The 16,596-nt window shown below is 42.1% G+C and overlaps 1 protein-coding gene and 1 pseudogene across 1 annotated transcript; one reads left to right on the top strand and one right to left on the bottom strand.

Annotated features, from left to right (window-relative positions):
- LOC147642960 (uncharacterized) overlaps positions 1–16,596 on the bottom strand; it is a 44,549-nt pseudogene that overhangs the window by 7,730 nt on the left and 20,223 nt on the right.
- Positions 6,745–10,145, top strand: LOC147642961 (uncharacterized). Its single transcript, XM_086837542.1, has one exon. It carries the CDS (start codon positions 8,233–8,235, stop codon positions 9,796–9,798), a length of 1,566 nt encoding a protein of 521 aa, XP_086693668.1. The 5' UTR covers positions 6,745–8,232; the 3' UTR covers positions 9,799–10,145.

Below are 16,596 nucleotides of genomic sequence, written 5' to 3'. Positions count from 1 at the left end.
AACTTGTGAACTTTAAGTTACATTAATAGACTTTTGTGACTTTAAGTTACATTAATAGACTTTTTTTCTAAACGGAAAACTTCGGCTTTCGCAACTCGACTGGTCTCTTTCAGGTATTTTCAACGACTGACTCTAAATTGAAAATCTGGGTTTGATTTTTGAATGAGAGAAAGGGTAGTGGCCAGAACTCTGATTTTTATAACGGGATAGCAATACTACAAAATCGGAATGATGCTGTTGACTGAATTCATAATTTTGAAGTTTAGTGTAGTTAGTTTAGGGCGAAGGCGAGAGCGCAATAAAGCTCTCTCGCGCTCTTCGCGAATTCGCCTCGCCTTCGCCAACCTTAGCATAAGCTAGGCTAAGCTAGAAAATATAGTTATTCGCATTTTTAAACTCGAAGCGATGCACCAATTTTTTCGTTCGTGCCAAGTCTGCCACCACATCTCGGTTTTTCGTTAATTTTAATTTTAATAAACTAATTAAAAAATTCATGGTGCCCCCGGGTGGACAAGACGAAAATTGGCAACATAATTAAATAATAAATAATAGTGACAGTGACACAGTATATGTATATATATACATATAAATACATACATATATATATAAAAAAAAAATATATATATAAAAATACATAAGTGCAGTTTAACAAGCCAGTGATTAGTGCTTGTAGAAATTGTTGCCCGCGACGCGCTGTGTGAAATAAATTTAATTTAAATAATTTAAATAAATTAACCGTGTCGGTCGGGAAAAAACTCTGCTGCGCCAACTACTGCCATCAACGAGGGAGCAAGAAGCACAGGAAAGTGGCAGCTGGAATATATTTATATATATATATCACCAATCAGAGGTATTTGTGCAATAAATTGAAAGCTGGAGTAAAATAAATTTATTGTTTATTGTCTTGTGCTGAAATATTGCACCTCGCTTTCAATTCTTGGCACATACGTATTTATAGTAGAGCAACATTGCATGTATTTATTCAATTATATATATTGTCTAAAATTAACATATACATACATACATAAAATTGAACCGCACTTGGACGCAACATTTATTTATGTTATTTATTGTATTATATTGCAATCACTGTCGCCCCCCCCCCCCCCCCTCTCTCGTTAGAACTCGCTTTAATAGTTGGGAAGTTAATCCAAGCTTGCGCACCAATACATAAAGCCTTATATACTAGCAGCTGCAGCGGTGAACTTTTTCGTTTTCGCTTTCGCTTGTGTGCCGGTGTAGTCGTTGTTGTTGTTGGGCTCTTTTAGTTTGGCGCGCTTAGATTAGCGGACCGCCAAGTGACGCGCTACCCTGTTTTTGTCGGGTATACTCTTTTTCGGTCATTTGATTGGCGGACCGCCAAGTGACGCGCTACCCTGTTTTTGTCGGGTATACTCTTTTTCGGTCATTTGATTGGCAGACCGCCAAGTGACGCGCTACCCTGTTTTTGTCGGGTATACAATTTTCGGCGTCACTTGCACCCACTATTATTATTGATACTGCGTGACTCGTTTCAATTAAATAAATTATTGTCATCAGAAAAAATATTTAATAAACTTTTCGAACAAAATAAAAATATTAATTTGTAATATTAATTAATTAATTATTAATATTAAATATTTATTAAATTAAAAAGAATATTTATATATATATATATTTTTATTATTTTTAATTGAGTGTTTATTTGATATTATTTATATTAGATTCGAAAGCTATAATTAATACTTTCGTCGTCTTTCTGCTTTAAACAATAATTTTCGGCCATTATTATAATTCTTGGGAAAATTAATTTAATTAATTCGTAAAAATGAGCCATGATACAAAGAATAAATCTCTTCTGGAGGAGTTAAAAAGCAAGCTCCAAAATAGGGTCAGAACCATTCGCCGATTAAACGAGCGGCTGGAACAGGGTTCGATTCCGATTTTAGAAGAAGAATTGAAATGTCGACTCGAAAACTTAAATGCTTCAATTAGCAAGGCAAATCAAATCCAAAGAAAATTCTGTCGCCTGAGCACAAATTATGTGAAGAGTATTACAGGAAGACTACTCAGGTATTGCCATCAGGTCGGTTTGAAGTAAGGCTGCCGTTTAAATCTGACCCTAAGGGGTTAGGCAATTCTTTTGATGTTGCAAAACGGCGGTTTTTGTCGCTTGAGAGAAGGTTGTCTCGAGATCCTGACTTAAAGACCATGTATTTGGAATTTATGGAAGAATATCTCGCCTTAGGTCATATGTCGCCTACAGACAACAAAATTCCTTCAAACATCGACTCAGGTGGCCTTAAATGACATCTTGATGGTGGGACCGACAATCCAAGAAGAGTTGTACTCCACTCTACTCCGCTTCCGGCTGCACAGGTATGCCCTGACTGCCGATGTAAAAAAGATGTATCGCCAAGTGATGGTTAACGAAGCGGATAGGCAGTTTCAACTCATAGTGTGGAGAAGAGACCCCTCTGAATCCTTGAGATTATACAAGCTCAACACCGTTACATATGGTACTGGACCAGCCCCTTTTCTTGCTATTCGGTGTTTAAAAAGGTTGAGTGAATCTGCGAAACTTTCATTCCCTAGAGCTGCCGACGTAATTGGATCCGATTTTTACGTCGATGACATGCTAACTGGTGCTGCATGCGTAGAGGAGCTACGGACAATCAAGTCTGAAGTGTCTCAGGTTCTTCAAACAGCAGGTTTTGAATTGACAAAGTGGTTTTCAAACTCACCTGAGGTCACTGCATCTGAGAGCACAGTTAAGTCGATACCTATCTCGGACTCAGAGTCAACTAAGGCGTTAGGCATATCTTGGTTGCCTAGTGAAGATGCCTTCAAATTTAAAATTGACGATTCTGTCATGGGTCTCCGAGCGACAAAACGGAACATTTTATCGGTGACATCCAAGCTGTTTGACCCTCTCGGCTTATTAAGTCCCATTGTAATAAAGGGAAAGATCCTATTGCAGGAACTGTTGCTTAAGAAGTTAGACTGGGATGAGTCAATTCCGCTGAATTTAGAAACTGCATGGAATATGCTAAAATACACCTTGTCTCAATTGGATAAGATAGCTATTCCTCGGTTTGTGCATACTGATCCGATGTCACCGGTGCAATTACATGCCTTTGCCGACGCATCCATGAGAGCCTATGGAGCTTGCGTCTACGTTCGTAGCAAATCTGCTGAAGGTTACAAAATATCGTTGTTGACTTCAACGTCGAAAGTAGCGCCGCTCAAGACAAAAACGCTCCCAAGGCTTGAGTTATGTGCCGCTCACCTTCTCGCAGATCTCTGCCAGAGAATCAAACCGCTAATAAATGTTCCTATCGAGCGAATCGTGTACTGGTCGGATTCGGAAGTCACTCTCCATTGGATCCGATCTCATCCATCGTCGTTGTCGAGATTCGTTTCGAACAAGGTTGCGGAGATTCAAGAATGGTCTGGACAGGCTACATGGCGGCATGTTCCAACGAAGCAGAACCCAGCAGATATAGTGTCTAGAGGTTGTGACGTCGACGAAATTGGACAGTCGATCTGGTTCACGGGGCCTCAATTTCTGAAGGACGAGGAGGAGAACTGGCCCAAAAATGTTCATTTCGAACCGGATGAGGAAGTTTTGCGGCAGGAATCAAGAAAGACTGTGGTCGGACTGACCGCTGCGGTGCAAACTTCCGATTTGCTAGACGTCATCGAGGGATTCTCGTCACACCTGAAACTGCTGAGAGTGTTCGCTTATATGTTCCGCTTTATAAGAAAATGTAAAGACAAGAGTATAGTTTTCGAAAAAACTCTGTCACCGACTGAATATACTGAAGCATTTAATAAGATCGTCGAAATAATTCAGAATCACGAGTATCAAGTAGAAATAGTAAAAATTCGTAAAGGTTCCAAGGTCGGCCCAAGTCTTCAGCGATTGAACCCATTCATCCATGAAGACACCGGCACTTGGTGCAATTTTTCGTTGTTGCGAGTTGGGGGGCGACTAGCAAACGCTCCTATATCCTACGATGCCAAGTTTCCCTTGCTGTTGACGAAACGCTCCCAATTTGTGCAGAGCTACGTCCGGCATCTGCACCACACAAATTTTCATGTCGGTCCTCGAGCACTTGTGAGCATCCTACGACAGCGTATTTGGACCATAAACGCTCAGGAACTATGCAGTCAGACAGTTCGATCGTGTGTGCGCTGTTTTAAATACAAGCCCCGACTGATGACTCAAATAATGGGAAATCTTCCCGCAGAAAGACTCCGTGCTCTCCGCCCATTTGCAATATGTGGCGTTGATTTTTCTGGCCCTGTTTATACGACATTGAAAATACGAGGAAGGCCCCCATATAAGTCCTACATTGCCTTATTTGTTTGTTTTGCGTCCAAGGCGGTTCATTTAGAAATTGTTTCAGACCTAAGTACTGACTCTTTTTTATTGGCTTTTCAAAGGTTTATTGGTCGCCGAGGATGTCCCCAGACCGTGCATTGCGACAACGCGACGAACTTCGTCGGAGCGAGTCGCCACTTCCAGGCTCTTCGCGAGAGGCTCGAGGAGCAGGCGGACGCAATTCGCGAATTCGCATCAAAAAGCGGATGCGAATTTGCGTTCACACCCCCTCGGGCTCCGCACATGGGCGGACTATGGGAGGCAGGTGTGAAAACTGCCAAGCACCTACTCCTACGAGCGGTGGGCGGCGCACTCCTCAACGCAGAAGAGCTGGGGACAGTCCTCGTCGGAATCGAGGCCATGATGAACTCGCGGCCCCTCGGAGCTCTCAGCCAGGACCCAAGCGACGGAGAGGCACTCACTCCAGGACACCTGCTGACAGGCGGGCCCCTCGTCGCAGCACCAGCACTGCGGACCCCGGACCAGGCGGGTCTCAGCTGCTTGCGGCGATGGCGGCTTGTCTCGTCAGCCAAGCAAATGTTTTGGCGGCGATGGTCCCGGGAGTATGTCCTGGGCCTTCAAATCCGAGGAAAGTGGCACCACGAGCAGGAAAACATCAGCTCGTCCTGCCGCCTCAACAGTGGCTACTAGGACGGATCGTCGCGACGCACGCAGGGGAAGACGGCATGGTCAGGGTCGTCGATCTTAGATGGAGCGATGGAGCCATCTTCCGAAGGGCGATCCACAAGCTGGCGCGGCTTCCAGGATGTTGAAGCCGTGGAGGCGTTCAACGGGGCCGGTGTTGGCTGAATTCATAATTTTGAAGTTTAGTGTAGTTAGTTTAGGGCGAAGGCGAGAGCGCAATAAAGCTCTCTCGCGCTCTTCGCGAATTCGCCTCGCCTTCGCCAACCTTAGCATAAGCTAGGCTAAGCTAGAAAATATAGTTATTCGCATTTTTGAACTCGAAGCGACGCACCAAGTGCCAAGTCTGCCACCACATCTCGGTTTTTCGTTAATTTTAATTTTAATAAACTAATTAAAAAATTCATGGTGCCCCCGGGTGGACAAGACGAAAATTGGCAACATAATTAAATAATAAATAATAGTGACAGTGACACAGTATATGTATATATATACATATAAATACATACATATATATATAAAAAAAAATATATATATATAAAAATACATAAGTGCAGTTTAACAAGCCAGTGATTAGTGCTTGTAGAAATTGTTGCCCGCGACGCGCTGTGTGAAATAAATTTAATTTAAATAATTTAAATAAATTAACCGTGTCGGTCGGAAAAAAACTCTGCTGCGCCAACTACTGCCATCAACGAGGGAGCAAGAAGCACAGGAAAGTGGCAGCTGGAATATATTTATATATATATATATCACCAATCAGAGGTATTTGTGCAATAAATTGAAAGCTGGAGTAAAATAAATTTATTGTTTATTGTCTTGTGCTGAAATATTGCACCTCGCTTTCAATTCTTGGCACATACGTATTTATAGTAGAGCAACATTGCATGTATTTATTCAATTATATATATTGTCTAAAATTAACATATACATACATACATAAAATTGAACCGCACTTGGACGCAACATTTATTTATGTTATTTATTGTATTATATTGCAATCACTGTCGCCCCCCCCCCCCCCCCCTCTCTCGTTAGAACTCGCTTTAATAGTTGGGAAGTTAATCCAAGCTTGCGCACCAATACATAAAGCCTTATATACTAGCAGCTGCAGCGGTGAACTTTTTCGTTTTCGCTTTCGCTTGTGTGCCGGTGTAGTCGTTGTTGTTGTTGGGCTCTTTTAGTTTGGCGCGCTTAGATTAGCGGACCGCCAAGTGACGCGCTACCCTGTTTTTGTCGGGTATACTCTTTTTCGGTCATTTGATTGGCGGACCGCCAAGTGACGCGCTACCCTGTTTTTGTCGGGTATACTCTTTTTCGGTCATTTGATTGGCAGACCGCCAAGTGACGCGCTACCCTGTTTTTGTCGGGTATACAATTTTCGGCGTCACTTCCACCCACTATTATTATTGATACTGCGTGACTCGTTTCAATTAAATAAATTATTGTCATCAGAAAAAATATTTAATAAACTTTTCGAACAAAATAAAAATATTAATTTGTAATATTAATTAATTAATTATTAATATTAAATATTTATTAAATTAAAAAGAATATTTATATATATATATATTTTTATTATTTTTAATTGAGTGTTTATTTGATATTATTTATATTAGATTCGAAAGCTATAATTAATACTTTCGTCGTCTTTCTGCTTTAAACAATAATTTTCGGCCATTATTATAATTCTTGGGAAAATTAATGTAATTAATTCGTAAAAATGAGCCATGATACAAAGAATAAATCTCTTCTGGAGGAGTTAAAAAGCAAGCTCCAAAATAGGGTCAGAACCATTCGCCGATTAATCGAGCGGCTGGAACAGGGTTCGATTCCGATTTTAGAAGAAGAATTGAAATGTCGACTCGAAAACTTAAATGCTTCAATTAGCAAGGCAAATCAAATCCAAAGAAAATTCTGTCGCCTGAGCACAAATTATGTGAAGAGTATTACAGGAAGACTACTCAGGTATTGCCATCAGGTCGGTTTGAAGTAAGGCTGCCGTTTAAATCTGACCCTAAGGGGTTAGGCAATTCTTTTGATGTTGCAAAACGGCGGTTTTTGTCGCTTGAGAGAAGGTTGTCTCGAGATCCTGACTTAAAGACCATGTATTTGGAATTTATGGAAGAATATCTCGCCTTAGGTCATATGTCGCCTACAGACAACAAAATTCCTTCAAACATCGACTCAGGTGGCCTTAAATGACATCTTGATGGTGGGACCGACAATCCAAGAAGAGTTGTACTCCACTCTACTCCGCTTTCGGCTGCACAGGTATGCCCTGACTGCCGATGTAAAAAAGATGTATCGCCAAGTGATGGTTAACGAAGCGGATAGGCAGTTTCAACTCATAGTGTGGAGAAGAGACCCCTCTGAATCCTTGAGATTATACAAGCTCAACACCGTTACATATGGTACTGGACCACCCCCTTTTCTTGCTATTCGGTGTTTAAAAAGGTTGAGTGAATCTGCGAAACTTTCATTCCCTAGAGCTGCCGACGTAATTGGATCCGATTTTTACGTCGATGACATGCTAACTGGTGCTGCATGCGTAGAGGAGCTACGGACAATCAAGTCTGAAGTGTCTCAGGTTCTTCAAACAGCAGGTTTTGAATTGACAAAGTGGTTTTCAAACTCACCTGAGGTCACTGCATCTGAGAGCACAGTTAAGTCGATACCTATCTCGGACTCAGAGTCAACTAAGGCGTTAGGCATATCTTGGTTGCCTAGCGAAGATGCCTTCAAATTTAAAATTGACGATTCTGTCATGGGTCTCCGAGCGACAAAACGGAACATTTTATCGGTGACATCCAAGCTGTTTGATCCTCTCGGCTTATTAAGTCCCATTGTAATAAAGGGAAAGATCCTATTGCAGGAACTGTTGCTTAAGAAGTTAGACTGGGATGAGTCAATTCCGCTGAATTTAGAAACTGCATGGAATATGCTAAAATACACCTTGTCTCAATTGGATAAGATAGCTATTCCTCGGTTTGTGCATACTGATCCGATGTCACCGGTGCAATTACATGCCTTTGCCGACGCATCCATGAGAGCCTATGGAGCTTGCGTCTACGTTCGTAGCAAATCTGCTGAAGGTTACAAAATATCGTTGTTGACTTCAACGTCGAAAGTAGCGCCGCTCAAGACAAAAACGCTCCCAAGGCTTGAGTTATGTGCCGCTCACCTTCTCGCAGATCTCTGCCAGAGAATCAAACCGCTAATAAATGTTCCTATCGAGCGAATCGTGTACTGGTCGGATTCGGAAGTCACTCTCCATTGGATCCGATCTCATCCATCGTCGTTGTCGAGATTCGTTTCGAACAAGGTTGCGGAGATTCAAGAATGGTCTGGACAGGCTACATGGCGGCATGTTCCAACGAAGCAGAACCCAGACAAGAAAGACTGTGGTCGGACTGACCGCTGCGGTGCAAACTTCCGATTTGCTAGACGTCATCGAGGGATTCTCGTCACACCTGAAACTGCTGAGAGTGTTCGCTTATATGTTCCGCTTTATAAGAAAATGTAAAGACAAGAGTATAGTTTTCGAAAAAACTCTGTCACCGACTGAATATACTGAAGCATTTAATAAGATCGTCGAAATAATTCAGAATCACGAGTATCAAGTAGAAATAGTAAAAATTCGTAAAGGTTCCAAGGTCGGCCCAAGTCTTCAGCGATTGAACCCATTCATCCATGAAGACACCGGCACTTGGTGCAATTTTTCGTTGTTGCGAGTTGGGGGGCGACTAGCAAACGCTCCTATATCCTACGATGCCAAGTTTCCCTTGCTGTTGACGAAACGCTCCCAATTTGTGCAGAGCTACGTCCGGCATCTGCACCACACAAATTTTCATGTCGGTCCTCGAGCACTTGTGAGCATCCTACGACAGCGTATTTGGACCATAAACGCTCAGGAACTATGCAGTCAGACAGTTCGATCGTGTGTGCGCTGTTTTAAATACAAGCCCCGACTGATGACTCAAATAATGGGAAATCTTCCCGCAGAAAGACTCCGTGCTCTCCGCCCATTTGCAATATGTGGCGTTGATTTTTCTGGCCCTGTTTATACGACATTGAAAATACGAGGAAGGCCCCCATATAAGTCCTACATTGCCTTATTTGTTTGTTTTGCGTCCAAGGCGGTTCATTTAGAAATTGTTTCAGACCTAAGTACTGACTCTTTTTTATTGGCTTTTCAAAGGTTTATTGGTCGCCGAGGATGTCCCCAGACCGTGCATTGCGACAACGCGACGAACTTCGTCGGAGCGAGTCGCCACTTCCAGGCTCTTCGCGAGAGGCTCGAGGAGCAGGCGGACGCAATTCGCGAATTCGCATCAAAAAGCGGATGCGAATTTGCGTTCACACCCCCTCGGGCTCCGCACATGGGCGGACTATGGGAGGCAGGTGTGAAAACTGCCAAGCACCTACTCCTACGAGCGGTGGGCGGCGCACTCCTCAACGCAGAAGAGCTGGGGACAGTCCTCGTCGGAATCGAGGCCATGATGAACTCGCGGCCCCTCGGAGCTCTCAGCCAGGACCCAAGCGACGGAGAGGCACTCACTCCAGGACACCTGCTGACAGGCGGGCCCCTCGTCGCAGCACCAGCACTGCGGACCCCGGACCAGGCGGGTCTCAGCTGCTTGCGGCGATGGCGGCTTGTCTCGTCAGCCAAGCAAATGTTTTGGCGGCGATGGTCCCGGGAGTATGTCCTGGGCCTTCAAATCCGAGGAAAGTGGCACCACGAGCAGGAAAACATCAGCTCGTCCTGCCGCCTCAACAGTGGCTACTAGGACGGATCGTCGCGACGCACGCAGGGGAGGACGGCATGGTCAGGGTCGTCGATCTTAGATGGAGCGATGGAGCCATCTTCCGAAGGGCGATCCACAAGCTGGCGCGGCTTCCAGGATGTTGAAGCCGTGGAGGCGTTCAACGGGGCCGGTGTTGGCTGAATTCATAATTTTGAAGTTTAGTGTAGTTAGTTTAGGGCGAAGGCGAGAGCGCAATAAAGCTCTCTCGCGCTCTTCGCGAATTCGCCTCGCCTTCGCCAACCTTAGCATAAGCTAGGCTAAGCTAGAAAATATAGTTATTCGCATTTTTGAACTCGAAGCGACGCACCAAGTGCCAAGTCTGCCACCACATCTCGGTTTTTCGTTAATTTTAATTTTAATAAACTAATTAAAAAATTCACATGCAATCTTGGCGGTTATTTTGAAATCCGAAACATTGTATGCATTCCCAATTTTCTAGGTTTCCAAGTAAGCTTACTTCTCCCAATCGCACAATCGGCCATCCTGACTTTTGATTCGCCCCTGAATGAACTCCATTTCTTAATATATTCGGCAGCATTCAAAGTAACTCTTGGACCTTCTTGACTTCCTTCCTTTATAACTTCATAACGACCGTGGTTGAGCTTTTTGGTAAATTTATACGGGCCGAAAATTTTGGCCAAAGTTTCATTCCTGTGCCATACTGAGTTCTCCTTGTGGCTACCAAGTCTCCCACTTCATATTCATTTTCAACCTTTCTCTTCTCATTAAAGTTTTTCCTATTCTCTTGCTGCACCCTCTCTATATTTTCCTGTGCTTTCTTTCTAATCTCATCTCTCTCTTCATTCAATTGTTCTATTTCTAAGTCTTCTAGAAGTTCTCTTACATCGTTTAGTTTATTTCTCATATTTAACCCCGTCAAAATTTTAAACGGACTATACTTAGTTGTTCGAGGCGGAGTATTGTTTATTATTTGTTGAACTCTGTCTACGTGGCGATACCAATTTACTGGGTTTTCTTGGCACATTTTACCTAACATCGGAATGACAACTTTATGTATTCTTTCGACTTGTACGTTGCCTCTGGGTTAACCTGTTTGTAACGAACCGCTACACTAAAAGTGTATGTTACAGGCAAGTTGTTAGCTCGAGATCGGAGCGCACGCAAGATATTTTTCCGGCTTCGGCTCGTCGGCTACGGAAGTGATGGTCTTGCTCGGATCTCGGGTTGCCTTTGCATAATTTTAAACAGAAATGAATGCGTGCTACAACAAGCTTATACCGGGACAGAGAAGCAGACAACACATAAATAAAAGTTGAGAAAAAATGGAACTCTCTTCGGCTAACTTGCCCTTTTTTAGCACTCCTGGTGATCTGGAGGCTCTAGTTTGCCCACCCTTCCTATGGTCGCTCCCATCCTCAAAGCTATATAGCTTGAGCCAGCTGCGGCCAATTAAAACATTATAATAATTTTATTTAAAACTAGAAAAATATAAATTCATTACTTAAAATAGAAAACGTAGATAGACAATTAAACATTAAAACTTAGAACACAAATGATAAATAAATATACGCCCTTCGACTCGATTTCGGGCATTAATAAAGAATAATGACAAAACAATTTTGGGCAAGTTAAAGGAAAATATTATTTACGCTGACTGCAATTCAATATACATGTTGCAATGATAACAACAACAATTAGATAAAAAAAAGCATAGAAGCTCTCAGCATAACTAGTCTTAAGCGCAATCGCCTTATGTATCAGCGTTCTTTTCTTTTCCCCTCCCCTCTTTGTTTTCCGCCGTTGGTTCGGTTAAATTTTCGTTTCTTTCTTTTACATTAACGGCTCCTGATTTGGGACATTCTCTTTCTTTTCGATTTATTTCTTTTTTTGTACTTGAAATTATTTAAATTATTACTGATACACTCACCATTTTCTTAACTCCACCGATGAAAGCGCTTTCCTCGGAAACTAGCTGAAAATTGGGATAAAATGATACATGCAAAAAAAAAGAACTTCACGTCCAAAGGGGATGCCCTAAAAGAGACTACGAAGATAGGGGGAAACTATCAGAAAATGACGCATTCGGCCCGCGCTATTTAATTTCATTTTTCCACTAATTTTTACAGGAATGCAACGAAATAATATTCCTCTTTGCCGCACACTGCTTTTTACATATACATGAGTTCATTCTTCATTATTTCTTCTTTCTTGCAATTTTTCCACGAATTAACCTAACTTAAAGTTTTCTATTTTCTCTTACACTGATTTTTCCATACCTTTCTTCACTGACACTGGAACAAAATGGGGCTCAAAAATTCTCTTTTTTTACAATTATTCGTCGCGATGAGGAATGGGGCTCAAATCAAATATACTTTGGCCGGGATCGCATTGCGGCGGCGAGTTCAAAAAGCCCGAAAGAATTACATTAAACTAATTGCAATGCTTTGCCGAAGCCTATGCCTACGCCGACTCTGGCATAGCTCGTACGACTGCTAACGAATTCTCTTGCTTAGTTGTGCTCTCTAGAGCTGTTCGCAAAGGGGTACAACGGTCGTTCTACAGCATTCGGCGACTAATTATTCTTTAACCACATAAAATTTAAATAAAAAGAATATTTTCCCCAGCTCTGTTGAGCGGGGCGACGGGGAAGTCCTTCTCCAAAAATTTAGATCTAGGCGCTTAAAAGATTCAAGAAGCTGCGCCGGCGTATTATATTCTCAGCAATATTGTATTCTCAGCAGTATTGTATTCTCAGCACTTTGAACACTCGCGAATAATTTTTCGAAATTCTGTCGCCAGTCGCCAATATATAATAGTCACTATGCCTCAGCAGCCAAAAACGGAATGCTGGAAGATGACGCCGGAAAAGTGGCGGTAACCCAATGTGAAAGTGGGGGAAACGGGGAGACCGTTGACAAATGCCTCTGTTGTTTCTCACCCGATCTTTCGTGCCCTAGCCGACCTACGCTTGGCTACTGGCCAAGCCGCCTTTCGACATATGATCGACCAACAGATGGCGCAAATAAAAGTATCTTATACCGAGCAAGAGCTACATGTTGTGATGTGAAGTAGCTGGATACCTTCGCGATTACAATATTCTGTAAACGATCCTGAAGTGAATTCGGTTCCTCTGTCTGTAACTATTCTGCGAGGATTCCCAAGCACTGCTGCTTGCTTCTCAAGTTTTTAATAACCTCTTCTGTTCCGGTTGACTTCTTTGGATAAATCCAGACAAATTTTGAAAATCTATCTACGACCCTTAATATGTGGTTGTATTTTTTCTTCGTGTCGGTAAGTGGACCAACATGATCGATGTGGTAAGTTCCGATCGGTTCTTGGGCCTTGTCGATCGGCGAAAGCAGTCAGGCACTCTAAACATCCTTAAATGACTCTCTCTACTTTGGTCTGAATTCCTGGAATGTAATAAGACTTCTCCAGTATATCTCTGGGCCTTTTTATTCCGAAGTGACCTTCCTTGTGTTCTATGGCAATGATTTCCTCTGCAATCGAGTCACGAACGTCTAGCAGTTCATTTATTGGATCTTTGCTAAGGATATTATTGTGCAAATAAAAGTCTTCGTGTTCCTTATTGCTGCCCAATATAACTTTAACCACTTTTATCCAGTTGCCCCTGTTCTGTGCTTCAATTAAACGTGATTTTGAGGAATCTGAGATAATTAAGCATGACAAACGGCTGAGTGCATCGACGTGTCTCATCTTTGTTCCGGCTCGGATTTCTACTTTGAACTCAAATTCCTGCAATGACATGGCCCACCTTGCGACTCTAGGTGTTAGGTCGTCTTTCTTAATGATCATCGCAAAAGCGTTGCAATCAGTAACTACTGTGAAACATTTTCCCAACAAATACACTCTCCATTTCTTCAATGCATTTATAATGGCTAACACCTCAAGCTCATAGGAACTGTATTTCTCTTCGCAAGGGTTTGTTTTGCAGCTCATAAATTCTATCGGGTGAAATTGCTGATCATCTGAATCCTTCTGCATCAAAACGCCGCCAAAGCCGTATTTACTCGCGTCTGTGTGTACTTCCGTTACAGCCAAAGGATCAAACAGTTTGACTACTGGTGCTGATACCAATAGTTGTTTTAAGTGGTTAAAGGAAGCGATACCCTGCTCAGGCATCATAAGGTTTTTATCGTGTTTCTTGTTTTCTTCCTTCCGAAGTATCTCACTCAAATGGTTCCGTTTTCAATCGCATATCCCAAAAAAGTGCTCTACATAATTTGTGTCTTCCCCCACTTAATTCGTAAGCCTGCCTTCGAAGCTGCGCTTAATACGATTTTCAAAGCCTCGATTCCCTCGTTTTTGTCCTTGCTTGGCACAATTATATCGTCCATGTATAATACAATTGTCTGATTTTGAATAAGCTCTCGCAATATTGCTGAAACGTATCGACAAAACACAGCGGGAGGTTTTAAGATTGTTCAGGTCAGGAGCCACTGTACGGCCGCCGGGCAGAGCGGGTCGAAGAGCACCGCTCTTAGCAATCCGATCTCTGCTCTGTTAAGCTAGGTTCGGGACCGCGATATGCCGATCGCCGTTGCACTCCCGCTCTCGTTTTTTTCCTAAAGCTCTGTAAGCATGAGCGCGGAGTTATTTCTGTAAGCTAGGTTTAAGAGTTACTTATATGAAGTCGAATAGAACACACGTGCGTCTCACCACCACCTCCAACGAAATTCAATTCCGTTCACGGGCCTGTTGTGCGAGCAATTTACTTCAATTTTCTACTCCGGATCTTGAGCAGCCGGCCCCAGCTACACAAACATTTGGTCCTTCGAGCCGGATTACCCTTTGATAAAGAAGATAAGTACGAAATTCCACTCCGTTATCTTTCCGTCTGCATATACATATATTCGTACATCAAAAGGCAAACGGTCTTTACCTCAGTTCCAACTCCGTTTTATTTCTGTCTGCGTTTACTCCGTTCTTCCTCGGTACATATTCTTACATCAACAGACAAACGGTCTTTACCTCAGTTCCTCAGTTCATACATACCTACATATGTCCATATTCATATTCGTTGTTCGACTGTCAAAAAGTTACATTTACAATATACACACACACTTTCCCAAATACAGTCCACTAAAGGCTCTCCAACGCCCATACACATATTCGCACACATAATTACCCTGTTATTATTACTGGCTTATATTTTTTACTCAACAAATAAATATTTATAAGGCCACGGAAAACTACAACTATAAATTTTTCGGGATTGGGTACATACATTGAATATATGTTGTGCATAATTTAATTCCAAACTAATACAACAATAAATACATTATACGAAGAACTAAAGCCGCCCATCAGTATTCGTGATTGAGCATACATACAGACATACATATATCCAATACATCGACGGAAGCTCTCTACATTTTAACATTTCATACAACATACATACATTGTGCAACAGTTAACATCTCATACATCCATATGACAGCGCATTTTCGGCATTCAACATTTCATGCATTCATATGTAAAGGTAGCAGCGCGGTGTTAATATTTCAAATTGTCATACATTTATACAGCAGCGAGGGTTGCTAGCATCGTACTTGAACAAGCACTTGATAAGCCAATATACCTGGTGCTTTACTCCCATCAGTCTGATTTAATTGTTATTATTTTATTATTAATTAATAATAATTATATTAATTAATTATTAATTGTTATTTAATAATTATTAATTATTTTTTAATAATTATTAATTATTATTTAATAATTATTAATTATTACTTAATAATTATTATATGATTATTGATTATTATTTAATTAATTAATTGAGTTAGTTAAATTATTAATGAACTGAATTGGTTGAATTAAGTGTATTAATTAATTTACTATTATTATTATTATTGGTTGGTATTTTTTCACCTACGCAACCAGCGCAAAAGCTATATATCCGTTCATTTACTATTATTATTATTGGTTGGTATTTTTTCACCCACGCAACCAGTGAAAAGGCTATATATCCGTTCATTTACTAATATTATTATTATTTTTTGGTATTTTTGCCACCCACGCTAACAGTGCGACATTCCCGCCCCATTCTGAGGCGTGTGATTCCAAGGATAACAATTTAAGAGTTGGATATTGTGTCGATAGAGGCCACAACGCGCGCATATTCATCGGTCACCAAGTCGGTTTCGTGATTCGTTTCCTCCAATTGCTGCTGGGTTTCTTATCTTCGAATTTGGGGTTCTTATCGACTCCGTGAGGTCTAGGGTGCCCGCATTCATTTCTAGTCGATTGGTTCATTCAAGTGTGTCAACACTATTGGGTCAATCGCAACGTCCGTAGTCGAGTATGCCAGTAGGAAACGACAAAAAACCACAGGCGATTCCATCAATCCGCTTGCAAAGATCCCAATCCGTCTCTCCGCGCCGCTCTCCACTTAGGTCAGGGTCCACCGCTGCCCGATCAAGGACGAACAGTAACGACGCTTTAGATACTCGCCCAGGTCCATCGTCGAGGGTCACTCGATCGACCACGAAAATGGCTCAGAGCGCCATCGACATTGCGTTAAGGAAGTTTATTCCCACGACAGACCGTGTGAGTCAATTTGAGGAACACTCCGGGAACCCCGGAAACTACCCAGGTCTCTCCGTACATGTGTCAAGTGCGTCGCGACCAGATTCGGTCACTTTGGGAAAAGGTGGACAGGGATTATGAAAGTTGTTCTGAACTTATAGCGGCATCCGAGGAGAGTACGTCCATCGGGCGAACTCTTCAGCCCAAGTATGAATATTGTTTCTCGATCTAGGAAAGATGTGTTTCCAATCTCCAAGAGTTGATCGATAA

The sequence above is a fragment of the Drosophila serrata genome, unplaced genomic scaffold (genome assembly GCF_035046125.1).
Source record: "Drosophila serrata isolate PLE 108 unplaced genomic scaffold, ASM3504612v1 contig_318, whole genome shotgun sequence".
In the NCBI taxonomy this organism is placed as follows: domain Eukaryota; kingdom Metazoa; phylum Arthropoda; class Insecta; order Diptera; family Drosophilidae; genus Drosophila; species Drosophila serrata.
This window is presented reverse-complemented; position numbering and strand designations above follow the sequence as displayed.